At 28.8% G+C, this 19,505-nt stretch overlaps 1 protein-coding gene across 1 annotated transcript in view; it reads right to left on the bottom strand.

The window, feature by feature from the left end:
• Positions 1-19,505, bottom strand: part of LOC129960272 (CWF19-like protein 1) — a 60,679-nt gene that overhangs the window by 31,560 nt on the left and 9,614 nt on the right. Inside the window, exons 2-7 of the mRNA XM_056073566.1 lie at positions 13,473-13,557; positions 11,767-11,842; positions 10,156-10,254; positions 8,773-8,969; positions 5,897-6,015; positions 4,880-4,964 (exon numbers count right to left, since the gene is read on the bottom strand). Coding sequence (XP_055929541.1) covers positions 4,880-4,964; positions 5,897-6,015; positions 8,773-8,969; positions 10,156-10,254; positions 11,767-11,842; positions 13,473-13,557 — 661 coding nt within the window. The remainder of the gene's footprint in view (positions 1-4,879; positions 4,965-5,896; positions 6,016-8,772; positions 8,970-10,155; positions 10,255-11,766; positions 11,843-13,472; positions 13,558-19,505) is intronic.

Below are 19,505 nucleotides of genomic sequence, written 5' to 3'. Positions count from 1 at the left end.
TCATTGAAAGACTGTGTACTTTGCGCGGAACATTCTTCCCCAGTTGAAGTTTGAATTGTAACTTCTGAAGTCGAAACAATTTCTTTGGCAGAAATTACTTCGTAGCCAAGAAAACAGATCTACTTGTGACTTCTTGAAGTTTAGCTTTTCTTCTTTTTTTTCTTTTCTCATAATTTTCTTTTTTGACACCCACAGGGATATTTCCTTGGCATGGACATGGTTATATCTAACAGCATTAAACAGTTTATAGAATGAATTATCAAATTACTATATGTTATACTATGAACTGTAACCTAGTAGGTGAGGTAAGTGACTGTAAATCTACTGACCTTAGATTAATAATATTTTGCACACTTGCACTAGACTATAATATATAATGTAAACTTTGTATATTTCCAAATCCGCCGACTGCTCCATTTAAACCTTTTCCTTAATTCATTTCATTCCGGTCGTGGCCGGTGAAGCAGTAATGCAATGTGCATTGTTAGCAGTTGATCGTTTAATTTATCTTCGTTTTACTTTTTGTTTGAAGAACTTAATACAAACAAACATACACAGATGCACGCATAAAAAATATTACATTAGATGTATAAAAAAGCAAATAGCAGATGATTTACAAGTTCCTTTGAACCCAGCTTCAGCCACGACTTCTGGCCGCCAATTGTGCCCAGAAGTCACGCCGCTCTGTCTTAACATGTCTGAAGGGAATTTCCTTATTCATAAATGAACTTTTTTTCCCTTCTTACAGATATCACTGCGATCATTGCCTAATAACGGCGATAGTCGACGCTGAGCCAGGCACGTGGAAACAAACATGTATACTTTCAGTACATGTAAACGCTATTATCGTTCAGAACACTATTTTAATTCTTAATCACGGTGCCCCTTCCCTCAGTCACGGGGCCCGGTACATAGCATCAGCCGCACCCCCTCCCCCTCAGATGGCCGTCTCTGCTGATGGGTTATCAACTCAATTAAAGAAATTAGTAAATGTAAAAAACCCTTCTACCGCTGCAGAATGGTTTACAGTAACTTTTAAAAATGAAAGAACCTCCAGAACCAAGCCCGGTCAGGAATAATGAAACCCTAATCCAGCATCTTTGTACCTAGGCAAAATTTTAATTATATATTCCAAAATTCCTTTGTACCTCGTGCTCAAAATTATTTTAGACAAAACTATCAAAATTTAGTGAGGATGCGTCTACATAATTTTAATAACCAAAACCATAACTTGCATTTCCAATAAGAATTATCACCTTCTCACTGTCAGATTTGTACTCAAAAATTCCAAATGTCTATTATTGGATACAAGTATGTCCTTTTCAATAACACCAATTTGTGACTAGTTGTCCCATAACGGCTAATTTGGCTTCCCCGTGCACAGAAGTCCTTCTTAGCTGTTCTCAAAATCCTTCTAATGAGGACCTTGGACCAGCATAATGGCAATTACTAGTGTCCAGACACATCTCCATTCTACCAAGTCTAACTAACTTGGACAATGTATCTAACCCTCAAACCAATGTAAATATTGTTATTGACACAGGATTCACTTTCTCTATTATATCTGCAGATATTGTAAAAAAACTTAACTTGACAAGATAAAATGTAAACTCAATTAGAGTCAAACAAGCTCATGGAATGTTCCAATTAACTCAAATTTGTGACATTTATTTAAAAATTGGTAAAATAAATGTGAAAACCAAATAATATATCGACATTCCTTTACCATATATAATCTTAGGGCTTCGAGATTGTAGTTTATATAAATTAGTTATAGATTGTGATAAAAAATAAAATATTTCAAAAGAAAATATTATACACTTGCATACCAATAATAATCCAATGTCTCTGCATATTGTTGAAAATAATAACAGCACTGGTGATAATCCGGATAAGGTAGTGAAACCTCAGAAGAAATTTTTTCCACCTCTGATTATAAACAAACTATCTGACATTGTGTTATCTCTTGTGTCTGAATATTCTCATGTGCTTGCAAAAAATAAGTATGATGTTGGCAGAATAAGAATGGTTTCACCTGATTTACTAGTATCACCAACCTCTGCCACTGATGAAATTGAAATAATTAAGCAAATCAAAAATTTGTTAACTGCCGGTTTAATAAAAGAATCTACTAGTAATTATTCCTCTCCTGTAATTTAGCATATAAAAGAGATGAAAATAGAAAAAGTCTTCTTTATATTGATTATCGCGAAATTAATTCCCTTTCAAATCAGAGGCAGAGCTCCTGCCTAGAATAGATACTTTATTAGATACGCACTGCTAAAGTTTTTTTAACTTAGGATCTTGCATTTGACTATTGGCACATACCCTTATATGAACAAGATAACCATAAATTGGAATTTGTAACTACTGAAGGTTTATACGAATTTTAAGTATTACTTTTTGGCTTTAAAAATGCGCTTGCAATATTTAATAGAACTATTCGTAGAATTCTAAATAAACAAATTTTCAAATTTTGCATGACACTATTTTGATGACACAGTAGTTTTCTCTAATTCACTAAAGGAACAACATGATAATTTAAAACAGATTTTTTAGATGTGTGAAAAAGAAACAATTAAGTTAAAATTTTCTAAATGTTTATTTGCTCAAGAAAAAAATAATTTCTTAAGATATGAAGTAAAAGAAGAATACATTTCTCCTGAAAATCATAATACTGAAAGTATAAAAAGAATTACAACCTCTAAAAAATCCAAAACAATTTTAAGGTTTTCTTGGTTCTGTAAATATTTCTAATAATTTTATTGATTCTTATGCGAAAATTAGAGAACCCTTAAATAATCTTCTTAAACATATATACCATGACAGTGGACTGAAGAATATCAAAAAGCTTTTAAAGTATTAAAAAAATAAATTGATAAATAAACCAGAGTTACAGCTATATAATCCTAATTTACCTCTTCATGTTTTTTGTGATGCATCTCAGGTAGCCATTGGAGCTGTTCTAAAAAGCCTCACTATTCTGGTAATTAACATCCTATATCTTATCACTCAAGAACTTTACACCCTTATGAAAAAAATTATTGTATAACTGAGTTTAGCAATAGTGGATACTCTTGATAAATTATGTTATTATTTACATGGGAAAAAATTCTTGATTCATACTGATCATGCTGCCCTTGCTTGGCTTTAAAATATTAAAAATTTAAGAGGAAGATTATTTCATTGGTCATTAAAACCAAGCACATTTGATTATGAAATATTTAAAGGGAACAGCTTATATTGAAGCTGATATGTTATTAAGGCATCCTACTGCTCAATATCCCCAGCATCCTATTCATTTATTGGAATTGGATGAGAAAAACATTATCAAAATTTAGACAATTTAGATAACACTAAATATAAAAATTATTAATGATGTACTTGTAGTTAAAAAAAAAAAATGTTTAAAATAGTTATACCTTTTTCTCTAAGGAGAAAAGCTTTACAAAATGCTCATGAACAATTTGGACATCAAGGTACTCAAAAAATGATATATCTAATTACTCCCCAATATTATTGGCCTCATATTACTCAAGACATTGCACTTTTTGTCAAACATAGTGATGTTTGTCAATTAAATAAAAAGAAAATGCAAAAAAGATATGACCTTTTAAAGGCTGTACCCCCCCCCATACACGCAAATCATCCTTTTGAATGTCTTTCTGTCGATAGTGTTGATGGATTTTATTATTATGACTTAATTTCTTCATGTAGTGATTGATCATGCAACTAGATATGTTTAGCTTTACCTTCAAAAAAGGAAAATGATTTCCTTCTAAATTTTCGTGTTCTTGCACACTAATACAAGGACAATACCGGATAAGTAAAAATAAATGAGCATGTCATTATTATTTGAATTAAGTGGCTAAAGCAATAACAGAAGTAGTATGAATTAGTAGCCAACATATGATGGGAATTAGAAATCCTCATCCAGTCATAATAAATTCAATCATCATAAACTCATTTTTTTTTCTGAAAATGATAAATGTTTTACCAGTGCCTTTTCATTGTTAAAATGTTCATGTGCTCTGTTTTTTAACAGCAAAAAAAGGCAATATACTAATCAAAAAATAAAATATATATTCAGATATAAGTCAATGTGGGGTTACAAAAAATTAAACATGTATATTTGCAATTTGGCAATTCACAGACCGATGATAAAAGATACATTTGCATGAATGAAGCATCGTAGGAATCTTGAGATTCTCAAGAAAATGAATCATATTTTTCTAAAACATTTTAAAACTATTATCTGATGTGGTTTATTGAAAGCTCATTCAAAAGCTGATAGAAAGTACAAGTTATTGGTAAATTTGGTAGACTGTAGATAGAACGGTTTTGAGGTTAAAGATTTTGGCGACAATTTGATTTTGCATTTCGCCAAGGTTTCAGCACATGTTGCTCAGCATTTAATCCAGATATCCTGATGAAAATGGTGTCATCTTATAGAATTTTTCTTGCTCTTTCAAAATATGTTTTACAGTTGTGTATCAAAAACTTTTCAAATTATGATTCTTTCCTTAATTTGTAACATATTTATTTTATCCCCATAACTGCAAGTGTAAGAGATAGGATAGGGTTGCTATAGTGTTTCATGAATCGCATGGGCTCTATTATCGCCCCCTTTCGTTTGATAGAATAGATTAAACTCGACCCAGTATATTAAAATTTACACAACAAAAAATAAAATAATCTGTTCGGATGCTCATAAACAATTTTTGGGAGATTCAGCTTTTACCTGCCTTAACCTTAAGGTAATTGTCTAGTAAAAACATTTAGTATTAAGGTAATTGTCTAGTAAAAACTGCATACAATTTGTTATTCGGCAAAATAAATTACATGCTTTTTATAAAATGAAATAAGTTATAAAATTTACCTTTAATTTCTTTTCATTATCAACTGATGCCATCCCTATAAAACGAGTGGTATGAGTAGGCAATTCCTGTAGCACTTGATGATTCCTAGAAAAAAATTATTTTTAATGGTATAAACAAAAGGACAAAAGTAAATATGCATTTCAGATAATAATGTATTCATGAATTCATCTTGATATTTTTAAAACTAAGCAATATATTTAATGTTACCCATGAACTGTAATTATAGCATGATCCAAACAAAGATAATTATTAGTTCAAAATAATTAAAAACCTCATAGTAAACATCATACTTGTTAGAGATTAAAATTTTATTAATAAATATGGAAGACTAAAATCAATTTTAGGAATTAATTAGCATCTTCATTACATGAAAAATAAGTTATTTGTTAATAATCTCCAAGTATATACCAATAAATAAATAAGTAAGAGAACAATGTTTAATCTAAGTTACAGTCTAAAAAAAATTACAAACTTTTAGCATATGAAAAAGATATTAATGAAGTAGAAATACGAAAATAAATAGCATAAAGATATTAATAAAGTAGACATACGAAAATGAATAAAATACGCTAATACATTGAAAAAGCATGCAAGCAAATAAAGTATATTGCACAAAATAACATATTTTTAAAAGTCAATGCCATATTACTCATATTTAAACATTCAAATTGATCAATGTAGAACTAATCAAATTACAGGAAATGTGAGCAAAACGGAAAGAAACTATCAAAGTATGGATTTTAGTTTATTAAAAGCGGTGTGTTTTATATACCTAAATTTTTTTTTAAATCTATATTTAAATATTACTCTAAAAAACTTTAAGAAGCAAAATTAATATTTTTTCCATCGCTAATTATTTTAAATACTGTAGCAACAAAACCGTTCTAAAAATTTTAAAGAAAAACTACTAAGTAATTCATATTTATTCAAAATTCTGGATTTATAATTAAACATAAGTAAAAAAGTTTCTTGTAAAAATAATTATTCTTTTAAATATATGCAAAATTTTTACTAACCTATATGGAAGACGCTCATAATACACTCTTGAAATACCAGCAAAATGATACCTAGGTTTCAAAAGTTTTGCTAAGTAGGCAACTGAGACTGAGTCAGTATTTGTCGTATCAAAATTGTCCTATAAATTAAAAATATTTCAAACAAATAAACTGTAATTTCATACAATAATAAGCACTCAAATCAAAGTAAATAAAAACATATACTAAAAAATGTTTTTAATTGTTCTTTCATTTTTCATTGATTTTTAAAGAGAAATTACCTTTAACTGTTTACTTTAAATTTTTTATAACAAACAATGTTTGAAGAGAAAGAAATAATGTTAGTCACAATTTTTTTAAACAATTCATAACAGAAATATATTTATAATTGTACAAAAATTTAATTTCCTAAGAAAAAATAAAGTAATAATAACAGCTTGAAATATAATTGCTTCTCTTTTCAGTTGCTTTATAAACACATTACAAAATAATACTTTTTTCACAAACAGTATACCTGTTTGACTATTTTCTACATAGAAATGTATCTTACACTGCAGTCTATTGATTCAATGTGAAAAGGTTAAATATTGGATTTTCTTTCAAATTGTTGATTAAAAAATGTTTTTGCATACATTTCTTTTCTTTTCAAATATTTTTTTAAGTCTATCAATTTTTTTTAAAGCAAACTGTGATAAAAAATCCCTTCTTAATCAATAGATATATTTTTAAAAATATATGAAATTGCGATAATCAACTAGATTATTTTAGAGTTTTAACACAGACTGTCATTAAGATTATACATAAAAAAATAAGTTTTTAAATCGTAATGAGAAAAACTAAATCAAAGAAGGGGGACACCTGACACTATCTTCTTTTTTTTTTTTTTCTGTAGCCTTCAAAATTGACTATTTCAATAAAAATATCTGCAGAATGAATTTTCAAGACTAGTCATACATATGGTAAGGTCGTGAGAATACAATGATTGGTGGAGTCCGATACAAAAAGTTTTTATAAATATTAAAATAGACGTTGGCTTCTTTTACTCTTAATAAGCATAAGGAAAATTTAGAAATAAATGGATGAATAAGAAAACTGACATCTATCAAAGAGCTAAATATTGATACTCATTTTCAATGGAATCAAAATTAAGTTTTTTTCAGTTAATTATCACTAAGCTTGAAATCAATTTAGCAGGTGCACTAAATCATTGTAAATTTTTATTATTAATGGAATAATCTTTATCAGTAATTTCTTCAATATCTTATAAGATAGTTTTCTTTTAATGTGTGGCGCAAACACTTTTTTCAAAACCTTTTATATTCCCTTCAGTGTTAGCTTTTATTAGGCAGCGTTTTATATAAGTATTAATTTTGAATAAGCTAAAAAGTTGCATAATTGTTGACTGATTGTAAAAAAGAGATTAAATATTGGTCTGCTTTGATTTTTGTAAAGAGATAATTAATCAACTTAACAGACATGATTTTAACAATTTTGTTTTCAATAATTATGACAATGGTAGCAAATGTATTGGCAGATTTAATATAACTGAAAAACTTCATAAATCTGACTTTTTATTTAAAAATTGCATGTTACTAATAACCGGTGGATCAAGATATATAATTAGATGATGATTAGTAATAAAATTATTACAAAAACAATGTCAACCTGGCAAGTTAAATTAAAACACTTGAACACAAGAAGATATTTTTTCAGAGTTGAAATATCTCTCCACACCTACACACCCACATCCCTTTTTCTTGTTTGCACTTTTACTAATCTATTGCTAAATTTTGTATATTTTATAGGATTAATTGAGAACAATTGCATCTGTTTGTTAGTGTTTAGTCTAGATATATTAAAAGAAAATTAAATATAGATGAGTGTGTCCTTTGACAGTCCTTACAAATTATCCTACTCCTGTACCTTACTTATGTACTCCTATTAAATCCTGGCGAACAGATCTAAAAATGAGATGAGGGAGGTGGAAGAACAAACAAAAATATTCATCAAGTCTCGTTTTCGAATTTATTAAACAATCAATTGTAGCATTGCTAGCATGTTTATGGGGATATAAACACTGCCTTTCTCTTTATATATATACCTTTTTCCTTTATACACATTATTTCTTGCCATGCATCCTAAATTAGTTCACATTCAATTTGGAACGACTAGACAAGAGATAAGGTTTCAATGAATACCAAACGATTTTCACACAAATTGTGATTGAAAGATGTAATTAATAATTGCATATACTATGAATGTATATTACACAATAGAATTCTCAGTAAGGAAACATTGAGAAATATTACCTAAAAAGAAAGATTTTTTTAAATAAATGAAAGCTGCTGCCTCAGTGAATGAGTTGCCATGCCAGAAGGGAGTGAAAAAATAAAATAATTTTATAATATTTAGAATCAAATGCAGTTATCAAGGTCCCAATACAATATTCCACTGAAGAAAAATAATTATTTCAATATTCATTTTTTGGTATCATGCTAATCCTTTAAAAAGCAGGCAAATGTTTCCATTCTCTTTATTTAATAAACATACCATATTTACTCATTTTTTGAAATTCTGAAGCTATAGATACAATAAATTATTATTTGTATATATAATATTCCAAATATTATTATATAAATAATCCAACATTGCATAGCATTGCAACAAAAACGGCATTAAATCGCTCAGCTATTCTGCAAATTTAAATATAAATTTCAAGAGTCATATTTAATGACAATTTAACAAATGAGTAACTGTAATTTATATCTGAATCATCATCCAGCAAGTTGTCATTATACTATTATAGTGACAGATGGAAAAAACAAATACTAATAACACATCCTAGTTAGCAGATCTTTTCTAAATATTCAAACCGTTTTTATGAAAATAAAACTTACAGGAGATTTGGCATATTTTGTGACTCCTCGTGGCCATTGGGAAGTTAAAAAAATATCAACAGCACTACTAGATGCTCTTGCAACAAGTTCAGTAACATCTTTTCTAGAAAAAGAAAATTCATTTGATTCTCTTTGCTCTAATCCACTTAAATATGCTATTTTCAAACCAGAACTACCAGTAAGTACACCTCGCTTCCCTGAAAGGAAAATCATTGAAACTGGAGATCAATAAAAACCCTAATAAAAAATATACAAAAATAAAATACATAACCTATATATAGTGAAGCTTTATAAGCCAGATAACAGGTAACAGACATGAGTAATTACTTTAGTCGTGTGGTCATGTTACTCGGCTATGAACCCAAACATTGCGAGTTCGGTCCTCGCTATCCTCACTCGCTACATATATCATAAAATTAAATTGCGCTATGAAAAGCAATGTTAACTATATAAAAATCATTTTATTTAGGTTTTGGAAGAAGCATGATTATAAATGCACTACATCGAGTCAGAAGGACATTTCACAGTCGCACACTCAGGAAAAGATCCATTAAGCCCAATTGATTATGGGAGCCAGCAATACAGAGAAATTAATACCCGACGACTAAGCCAAATCGAAAGCTCATTAAAAATTAGACTAAGCATTGAGACATAATAGTTATTTTAAACATATTAATAAGCAATAATAATTAATTATAATTAATTAATTAATTAAGTTAAATTATCAACGACAGTAATTAATAACTCTGTAGATTGTATCTACAACTGGCCATACTCACTCCCAGAATCATTCAGAAAAAAAATTGAGATTCTATGAACTGATGAATTTCTAAAGTGACATAGCACCATTTGAATTATATAACTGTGAGAGAAAATCAAAGCCAATAACAGTCTTCCTGGGTTCCATCTTGCACTATCGATTTTGGCAACTCATGAGCCTTATAGACAACTATGATAGTATCTTGTAAGGTATAATTTTTTTTCTTAGATAAAAATGTATACAAGGTAAATTCCATTAAAATGCATTGATTAGTTTTTCAAAAATAAGACAAAACACACTAATTTCTTAAATTTTGTACCCAAAATTAAAAGAATTAGAGTGTTTTGAGTATATCTGGCTTGGAGATATATTTAATGTTTAATCTTTATCTTGGAAACAACATTGTGAGAATTTTTTTTTTTTTTTTACCTTCAAAAATAAACAAAATCCTTTCGTTAATTTCATTTTCTTAAATTTTCATTTTATTCGCGATGATATTTAGAAAAGAAATTTATATGAAAATGTTACAAAGAAATGGTTCCTTTAAATGACAACTAATTTCAAATTCCTTAAAAATCTAAAAAAATAATAAAAAAACACTTGAAATTATGCTATTCACTTACCTAAATATATTACATTAGGTGCTATTTCACTTGAATCCTCTGAATAAAAACGCAAGTGCTCTCTCCGGTTTGGTCCTAATATGTATGTAGTTATAGGTACTAAAATGAAATTAAGAAAGCAAAAATTCACACTTCGTAAAGTTTTCATAAACTGCTTCAAATAGTCGAAAATTATTCACTGAATACATTTTAAGTCAAAATATTAATCTAAACCTTATACGCTTTAGTATTTACTATCATTTAAGCGACAGCAAAGTCGTAATATGTAATGAATTAATTTTTGATAATACATCAAACTTTTAGATAAAAATTATTTTATTTCTATTTAAGAAAAAGTCAAATGTATAAATTACAAATTTCATTGAAGAAAATTGACAGCAATCACCACAAAAAAAAAAAATAATGATGAAATCATTATGTATAATTAACATAAATCTGCAAGGGCCAGGCATAATAACCAGGATTCAAATCAAGTGAAGTCACATTCACGCGATTTCTGTTTGTTTGTTCTAGTAAAATTCCATTTTAAAGATAAAGAGAGCTCTTTTGATATGGATCTTATAATACTGAAACCTCAAAATCACAGACAAAAAAGTGTCTTAAAGAATATGAGTTTACATTATGTTATGCCATTGCGACATTTTATCTCTTGCAAAATGTGTTATGGATTCCAAATTCAAACTGAATTTGCATAATGTGCGAGTCTTGTTAACATGCATTGGTACCATTTAGCCAATATTTAGATTGGACTGGGAGCATTAAGCACCTCGATCAAACAGAATAATGATGCATTTAAACAAATAAAAGTACATAAAATGATTTTAGATTACATTAAAACTTCAATTTTTTCCTGAAATTTTTCTTACCTACATAAAAAATTTTAATAATTTCTATATTTTATATATTTAATTTTCATTTTTTTTTTTCTATTTTTAAAAATGAAATGAAAAAATAATTAAAAGAAAAAGAAAAAACAACATAAGTTTGAATTGATTTAAACAAACTGACAATAATTCAGGTTTCTTTCAACCTACAAGAAAAAAAAATGGGGGGGAACGTTGGATGATTTTATACAATTTTTAATTTACTTCTCCATAAAATGCAGAATTTTGGGCTATTAAATTTCTTATAACACTGAAATAAATCTTTGGTCTCATGGGAAAACCATGAAACTAAAATAAGTTACGACATTGGTTCATGGTTTTGATATGGTACTGACAATATATTCATCCCAAATTTCCATGGACAATGAATATACTGGAAGGTATGAAACAAATCATTTATCCAAAGATTTATTTCTGTAAATATGTCAGTAAAAAATTTCAGGATACAATTAGACTTTATAAAGATTAAATTATCAGCACTTCTTATAACTCATAGTATTTTACAGAATTTCAGTGCAAGAAAACTTCCTTTTGTTTCTTTTGAAGTGCTTTCTGATTATTACAGAATGTTACAAGTAAAATAGTTGCAAGACTAATTAGCAAATATGCAACAGTATTGAGCTGCTTTTCAATGATACATTTTTTTATTTTTTACTAAGCAACTCGTCAATTATATTTTAGTTAAAAAGAAATATATTCTGCTCCACATAATAAGAAATACCCATACCTGCTATTTTGCCAGATTTAACATCCTTCCATTCATCCTCATTTGCACTAAAGAAGTTTCCAACACATAATAAGTACTAAAAAAAATTAAGATTAGAAATGCAAAGAAGGCCATTTTTTATAATGTAAAAAATTGGTTCACTAATGTCATCAATATATTCAGTGAGAAAAAATAGATAAATAGTTTATTCTTGATCATCATTTAACTCCATTATAATCAAATAAAAAAATTTTAATCTGTTTCTGACCATACCAATATATGATATTTTGTTTGAAAATTTTAGTTTTAAGTAGTTTAAGTTTTAGTTTTTTCACACCTAGACACAGTTGTAAGCAAGATGTTAAAAAAAGGCATGAGGCTAATAGACAAGCCAAGTAAGTAAAAAGTTAAGTACCAGTTCTCAGGAACTACAATTGGTGTCTTTTGGTATCCATTTTAAAAATATCTATATATTTTTAAAATATATAGAGTTAGCATTAGAAACAACAGAATAAAATGTGCAAATAAATCAAAATATATAAGTTAGCAACAATTCCCTCAGAGCAAAAGTTTATTTTTATAAAGCTGAGCTTATTTTCATAAGAAACATCATAAAGTAATTATGCTTGAAGAAACAAGTATTAGAGAATGTACATTTTTACATGCAGCAAACAGAAGAAAAACATAATAGGGAGAATTAAGATTCAAGAAACAGGACTTAGCAACAATAAGAATAAAATGATGGAAAGAAAAAAACTGCAGTAAAATGATGGAATAAAACAAAATGTCCAATGTCCTCAAACTTCTGAAAAACTTAGAGATGATGCAGGAATTTTTAAAGTAAGTACTTGCATTTCTAAAGAAAGTTGCTAATGCGATCATAGAAGTGCAGAAGTAGAGATGGAGATCAACTATCTTTTATCAGATGAAAAGCATAATGAAGAAATAACAATATCATATACTGCTTTTTTAAACTTTCAACTTCATGAGATGACAATTTTTTTTAATTTTTGGCAGAAATTTTGGCAAATGAACAAATATGGAATGTTAAAAAACAAACATTTTCTAAATGCATATTTCTAAATGGCATGGAAACAGATGGAAAGTAGCCTTATCATACAGCCTATGTGGTGGTGGGAGGATTTCAATTCTTTCCGATTTTATTTACATAACAGAAAAAAATGCGTATGAATGATATATTTTTTTTAATTAAGGGAACAAATATTTAAAATAATTTAAATGTAAAAAAAATCATAAGAGCCCTCATTAATTCATATTTAAATATGGCATCTTATTAAGGCAGATCAATCTTGATTTTTGCAAACAAAAAAGTGGTTGTTATCTTTTCAGATGATATTATGAAATTTGTCTTTTTCCTAACCTTAAGACATCAAAGTTTAGTACACAACAAATTGAATATCTCAGAAATTAAATATTCTGATTTATATACACAATACCATCAAATATGAAAATAAATTGAAATGAAAGAAGTTTTATAAATTGTTATTTATATGGCTTCAGCACTCACTAAATGAGATATGTAACAATAATAGCAAGACAACATTTTTAAAGATTTATATGCAATTTACTACTAAGTAATCGAATATATATATATTTGTCCAAGAAAATAATAATTCAGAGTTGAAAAGGAAAAATAATCTAGAAAACATTCTGATCATCACAAATAATGAATGCAAATAAATGTAGAAACCAAATTAAAATCATACCTCAAAAGGGCCTTTCTTTTGATGAAGCGTTGCAACTTTGGTAAAGAGCGTTTTGAAATGACCTTCAACATCACCAGAAACCAATCTTTAAAAGAATGACAAAATTTTGAAACATATGTTAATAAGTAATTTTTTTCAAAATGTAAGATTATAAATAATTAGTTAAAAACCAATATAAATGCATATAATCATTTACTATACTGAGTGCCACTGAAGAATTAAGAAAATATTTGTATAAAAATAGCCCTTACTGAAAAAATGCTGAATACAAAACATATCACTTACAAGACTAAAATTCTAAAACGTCTTAATAAACATAAAATTATGTGTAGTTAATTGTATAAAATATCTTGTAAATGGTGCCATAAAATGTAAACAAAAATTTAAGATACAAGGTGTTAGGAAAGGCACCATCCCATCCAACAATATGCAGTGTGTGTGTGTGTGTGTGTGTGTGTGTGTGTGTGTGTGTGTGTGTGTGTGTGTGTGCGTGCGTGCGTGTGCGTGCGTGTGTGTGCGTGCGTGTGTGTGCGTGCGTGCGTGTTATTATTATTTGTGTGAAAACAAAACTGAAGAGAAAATTAATAAGGAAATTCCTGATATTAAACAGCTTTAGATTCTGAAATTTACTAGCCTGAAAATGAGCCAAGCAGAAATAATAGATCTTATTATAAGAAATGCAACTCCTGAAAATATCTACGAAAAAGGATTTTTGCCCACTGAAATATGGAAAGACCAATATTCTGAACTGTGTTCGCAAATCGAATAAATCTGATAGCTAAAGAATTCTTTGAAAAGAAACAATTCATAAACCAAAGATAGAACCGAAGAAGTTCAGTGGAAATGCAAAAGAGTATTTAACATTTTGGAACCAATTTCAGAACATACCAGATGCCATGAGAATCCCAAATGAAAATAATTTTCAGTACCCCTAGCAAGCTATTGCTCTTAAATCAAAAACGGCTCGGGTAATGGATATTTTCCGTGAAACAAAGGATAACTGTCCAAAAGCAATTGCCCAAGTTCAGACGAGAGATTTACTTATGCATATTGTTATGGTTCAATGATGAAAGTCCAATATGGTGGTCAATGGAACGAACCACAGGTAGCAAAAACACGGCGGAAGAGAAAATACAAAACTAGAAAGCTTTCTTGGCAATCAACACTTCAAACACAAAATCGACTGAATAGCTTCCACGTCTCATGTTTATATAGCTTTTCCGACAGTGCATGTAATTTTCCAGAATATTCAGATTTCAGTCCCTAACAGAGACAGAACTAAAATCCTTGCATTTTCTGGAGCCTTCATTTTTGTTGCCAAACGATCGCGAGTTAGGGGGTCATTGATCTGGCATCCATTAAGAAAATGTGTACATTTCTCTCTCTCTCTTAATGTAAGACTAATTAAACAGGAAAACGATATTACAGATTCGTAACAATATTTAATTAAGAGACTTGCTATGGATGTAACAAATTAAAGACACTTGAAAATAGATGTTCCAACGTTAAATGATGGGTTAGAAACAAAGATTATGGCTCTAGGGAGTAGAACAAACACACAAAAATATGATGATTCATTGAGTCCATTAGTGGAGCCTTGTTTGCAAGAAGAAATATTAGAAGTTTATGAAAAAAAAACATGAAAAAGCTACGTAAGAACTACGTATTACAATGAATTTTCTAAAACAAAAAATAAAAGCTGAGGCTAAGGTCGAACTAGTCCAATGTGCTCCCGCATTTAGTTCGAATCAAATGAAAAGAGAAACAGTTAATTAGCTAAATTGCCTGACCATTGCAATGCACATATAATAAAAGCAATACTGATCGCGAAATTTACTTTATCTTTTGCAGCAAGAATCATTCTTAAAAAAATCGTTTTGGAGCAAAAAATATCTTCTTAGATGAAAAAAGAAAATTTTTATTGAAGAATAAGATCTGTTTTTCAGACTTTCCTGTTGGCCCTTTTTCCAAGCGCTTTAAAGTGAAAAATTCATTCAAATTTGAATAAATTTTTCAAAACAAAAATTTGAACAAATGCAGACAGACAAAATAAAACAGAATTTGAACAAAATATTGTTCAAAGAATCATTATCATTTAAAGTCTACAAACCCTACAGAATAAGTCGAAAGTAAATGCAATTAGGTTTTTATCTAACAAATGTTATAAAGAAAATGTGTTTTCAATTACTCTAACTTAAAAATATGAGCAAAAACAAAAATATCATCTCTCAGAGCTTTAGTTGGCAGCAGATCTCAGTACTCATACATTCCAAAACACATAATCGAAGACGGATAGTAAATCAAATAAAAAGATAAAATGTTATTGGGAAAGAGCGAAATGAAAAATCAAATGCATAATGCTTATATAATTATTAATTTCAGTTTTAGACTTTTCATATCCTTCGCATTGAAGCATTCTCGGAAAAGAGGCTAAGTGGCACTAAGGTTTGACGGTTTTTGAGACCCGGTTTTAAAAAACAGGTCTTTTAAAGTAAATTTGTCACATTTGAAAACCAGTTTTTAAATTAAGAAAACTGATTCAAAGAATTCATATTATTATATAAAAATTAATTTTAAACTTATTTTATTTGCTATTCATTCTATGCAACGGGCAGCAAACACATTTTTTCAATGTTGCGAGTTGCGTTGGCCAGTGCTTGCATTGTGCACTGTGCAGCTGCGCCTGCGCTCGTGGAAAAGACGTGTCTAACCGATTTATTTTATGTTAGTACATATACATGTGTGCAACCCGTCACGAGTCACGACAGGTTGGCTTAGTATTATAGAGTGGAAACTGGAAACAAAAATAAAAAGCTGCTATACTTGGTAAAAAATAAATTAAGTAATAAGAATGTTTCTAATTTTTATGTTTGTATTTTCTATTTTACATTTTAAAAATTTAATTTTATAATATAAATTTCTTCTCTCAAAAATTAATGTAAAATAAAAAGTTCTGTCTAATGGGATTTTAAATAAAACACAGGGTGTTAAAATAATCCATATTTTCTTTCGCAACGTTTCGACATAAATTATGTCTTTGTCAAGCTTCGGAATTAGATAAAAAAGATGCGATTTTTTTCAAAATTCCTAAAAAATGTGTAGATTAGATAATTTTAAATTCCTTTAATATTAATAGTTAAAATAATAAAATTGTAAGATAAACTTCAAAAATATTTATTTAATAACTTAAATTTCATTTTTATATAAAAATGAATAAGTTGGAAGTTTGGGATAGTTTCAAAAAGTTACGGATAGACAAGGCAATCTGCAATCACTGTAACAAAATATTGAGTTGCAAAGGATCATCTACGAGCAATCTACATAATCATTTGAAAGCAGTTCATAAAATAATTATCGGAAAGAAATCAGAAACGATCGGCGAAGAAGAAACACCTGGATATTCCTCTTCTTCAAAATATATATTGAATTTTAAGAAAGTGAAAAGGAGTAGTTTAGAAGAAATCATATCAGAACTTGCAGCAATGGATGGATTTTCTATTAATAGTAATACAAATAGCTCATTCATACGAGAGTCTCTTCAACAACATGGATATTCATTACCAAGAAATAATTCTAGAGTAATGGATCTCACTCATGCGTTTTATGACAATGCTAAACGAGAAACTATTATTGAATTAGATTCAATAAAAAAGAATAGGAAAAAATTCTCTATAACTTTAGAAGAGTGAACTAGCAAAAGAAATCATAGATATTTAAACATTTATGTGCACCATTTGGCAGAAAATTTCAATTTGGGATTAGTGCTAATAACTGGTTCCTGTGATGCTCAGAGAACATTAGATCTGAAAAGCTACAAAATTTCAACTTGAATCTAGAAACTGACATAGTTGCAGCCACAAATGATGGTGCTGCTGTTATGAAAAAATTTGGAAAATTATAATCTATAATTAATCAACTATGCTATTCACACGCCATCCACTTAACAGTTACTGAGGTGTTATATAAACATACAGAAATGACTGAAGCTGAAGCCGAAATAAATCTTTCAAGTGAGGAATCGGAAGATGAAGACGAAGACGAATATAACGATTATGAAGGTTCTCTTGAACCGAGTACATTCTATTTTGTAACCGAGAACATTCTATTCCTATTTTGTCTGACAATTACAAACAATCAGTTTCACAAATTAGAGAAATTTGTAAGTTCTTTAGAAAATCTCCAGTAAGAAACACCATTCTTCAAATTATATCAAAAAAGAAAAAGGAAAGGAATTAAATTTAATTCTTGACTGCAAAACAAGGTGGAATAGTATGGAGGACATGATTGGAAGTTTCTGGAAGTAAAAGAATGTGTTGTTTTAGCATTGAATGATATTGGTTCTTCTTATATGTGGAATGAAGCTGAATATCCTAAACTTTTAGAACTTCCTAAAGTCTCGCAGCTGAAGATTTAGGGCAACGAGATGCTATTTTAATAACAAGTGGCGGTATATTTAAATTTTTTAGTTCATTTAACAGAAATTCAAACACTGAAATAAGTTTGAAATTATTATATGCTTTAGAAGAACGAATTCAAGAAAGAAGACAAGTAGAATTAGCAACTCTTTTGCTGTAGTTGCAAAATCCACAAAACATTTCTAATTCAGCGAAGAAATCTAGTGTACTTTCTTTAGCTTCAAAAACCGAAATTATTAAGTTATCTGGAAAGATATTGTCTAGAATGTTTCCAAATTCTTATGTGGAAACCGATTCTGGTGAAGAGCAAATTGAAGAAACTACTCCTCAGAGAAAAGCTTTTTTAAAAGAAGCCATAGAAAAATCAATTCATAAGTTTCTTGAAGACACTGAAAGCTGAATTTTCATTATTTGAGGCAACGAATAAAAGAACAAAGAACTTATATTTGTTAATTGATGTCATGAAAACTATAAAACTAAGCTCAGCAGCTAGTGAACGAGTATTTTCAATTTCAAGCAATATTGTGTCCAAAATAAGAACAAGACTTAGCCACCGTCCAGTGGATACTTTGTTTTTTAAAATACTATTTTCTTAGGAGAAATTAAAATTAGTGAAAATAATATAAATATTATTTGAAATTTTTTTTTGAGTTTTCGTTATTTTGTGTAAGTGATATGTATATGTAATCCTTAATTTTTTTTATATATTTTTTGACTTTGACAATGATTTCGTTTTTTGTTATTTTATATATATTAAATAAAATATTTTTCCCTATTCCTTTTTTTGACAAAAATTCAAAACCGGTCAAAACCGGTTTTTTGGAAATTCGAAAACCAGTTTTTCAAAATATAGGTTTTTGTATAAACCGTAAGTGGCACCAGTGGCGAATTTCCACACAGGCGTTGGAGGCGGTCGCCTCATGACCTGAGACCTGGAGGGGCCATAAAATCTATATCGTAGTGCTGAATCGGCAGTAATTTTTTTGTTGCAGACTTGCACACAATTTCCCCCACCCCCTTTTACTCGGAAAAAAAAAAAGGAAAAAGATATTCAATGAAAATGAAGAGTCAAACGAAACATAAGGGGAAATGACTATGAATGAAAAACAAATAACAAATAAATAATTTCAAAAGTAGTGATATTCGGGAAATTTCTAAGATATAAAAAATTATAAAATGTTTGGGGAAAAAACCGAAATATGAAAACCATTTGTTCCAAATAAATTGCAATATGATTAACAAAATTATATGATTTGAATATTATAAACAACTGAAGGATATATGGCATACCGAGACGATTTAAATGCTTTTTTTTTTTTTTTTCGAAAACAGATGAGAAATTGTGTTTTATTTATTTGGTTTACAAGGATAGTGTACTCGAGTGCATTATTATTAAAATGAACTTTCTATCAAATTTCAGAATATTTCTCTTTAAATAATATTCTTCAGAATATTATTTATTTCAAATTTATTTGAAGATCTTTGAGATCCATCTTTTCTTTTCGTTGGCTAACTGGCTCACAAGTCAACAATCCACAGCTAATATAAGGAGAGAAAAAAAGAGCCCCCTCTTACAAGAAATGTCAATGCCATTCCCTGCACCGACAAAAGGGTGTCG

The sequence above is a fragment of the Argiope bruennichi genome, chromosome X2, assembly GCF_947563725.1.
Source record: "Argiope bruennichi chromosome X2, qqArgBrue1.1, whole genome shotgun sequence".
Taxonomy (NCBI): domain Eukaryota; kingdom Metazoa; phylum Arthropoda; class Arachnida; order Araneae; family Araneidae; genus Argiope; species Argiope bruennichi.
Note: the sequence above shows the minus strand (reverse complement) of the source record. Positions and strands in the feature narration are given on the sequence as shown.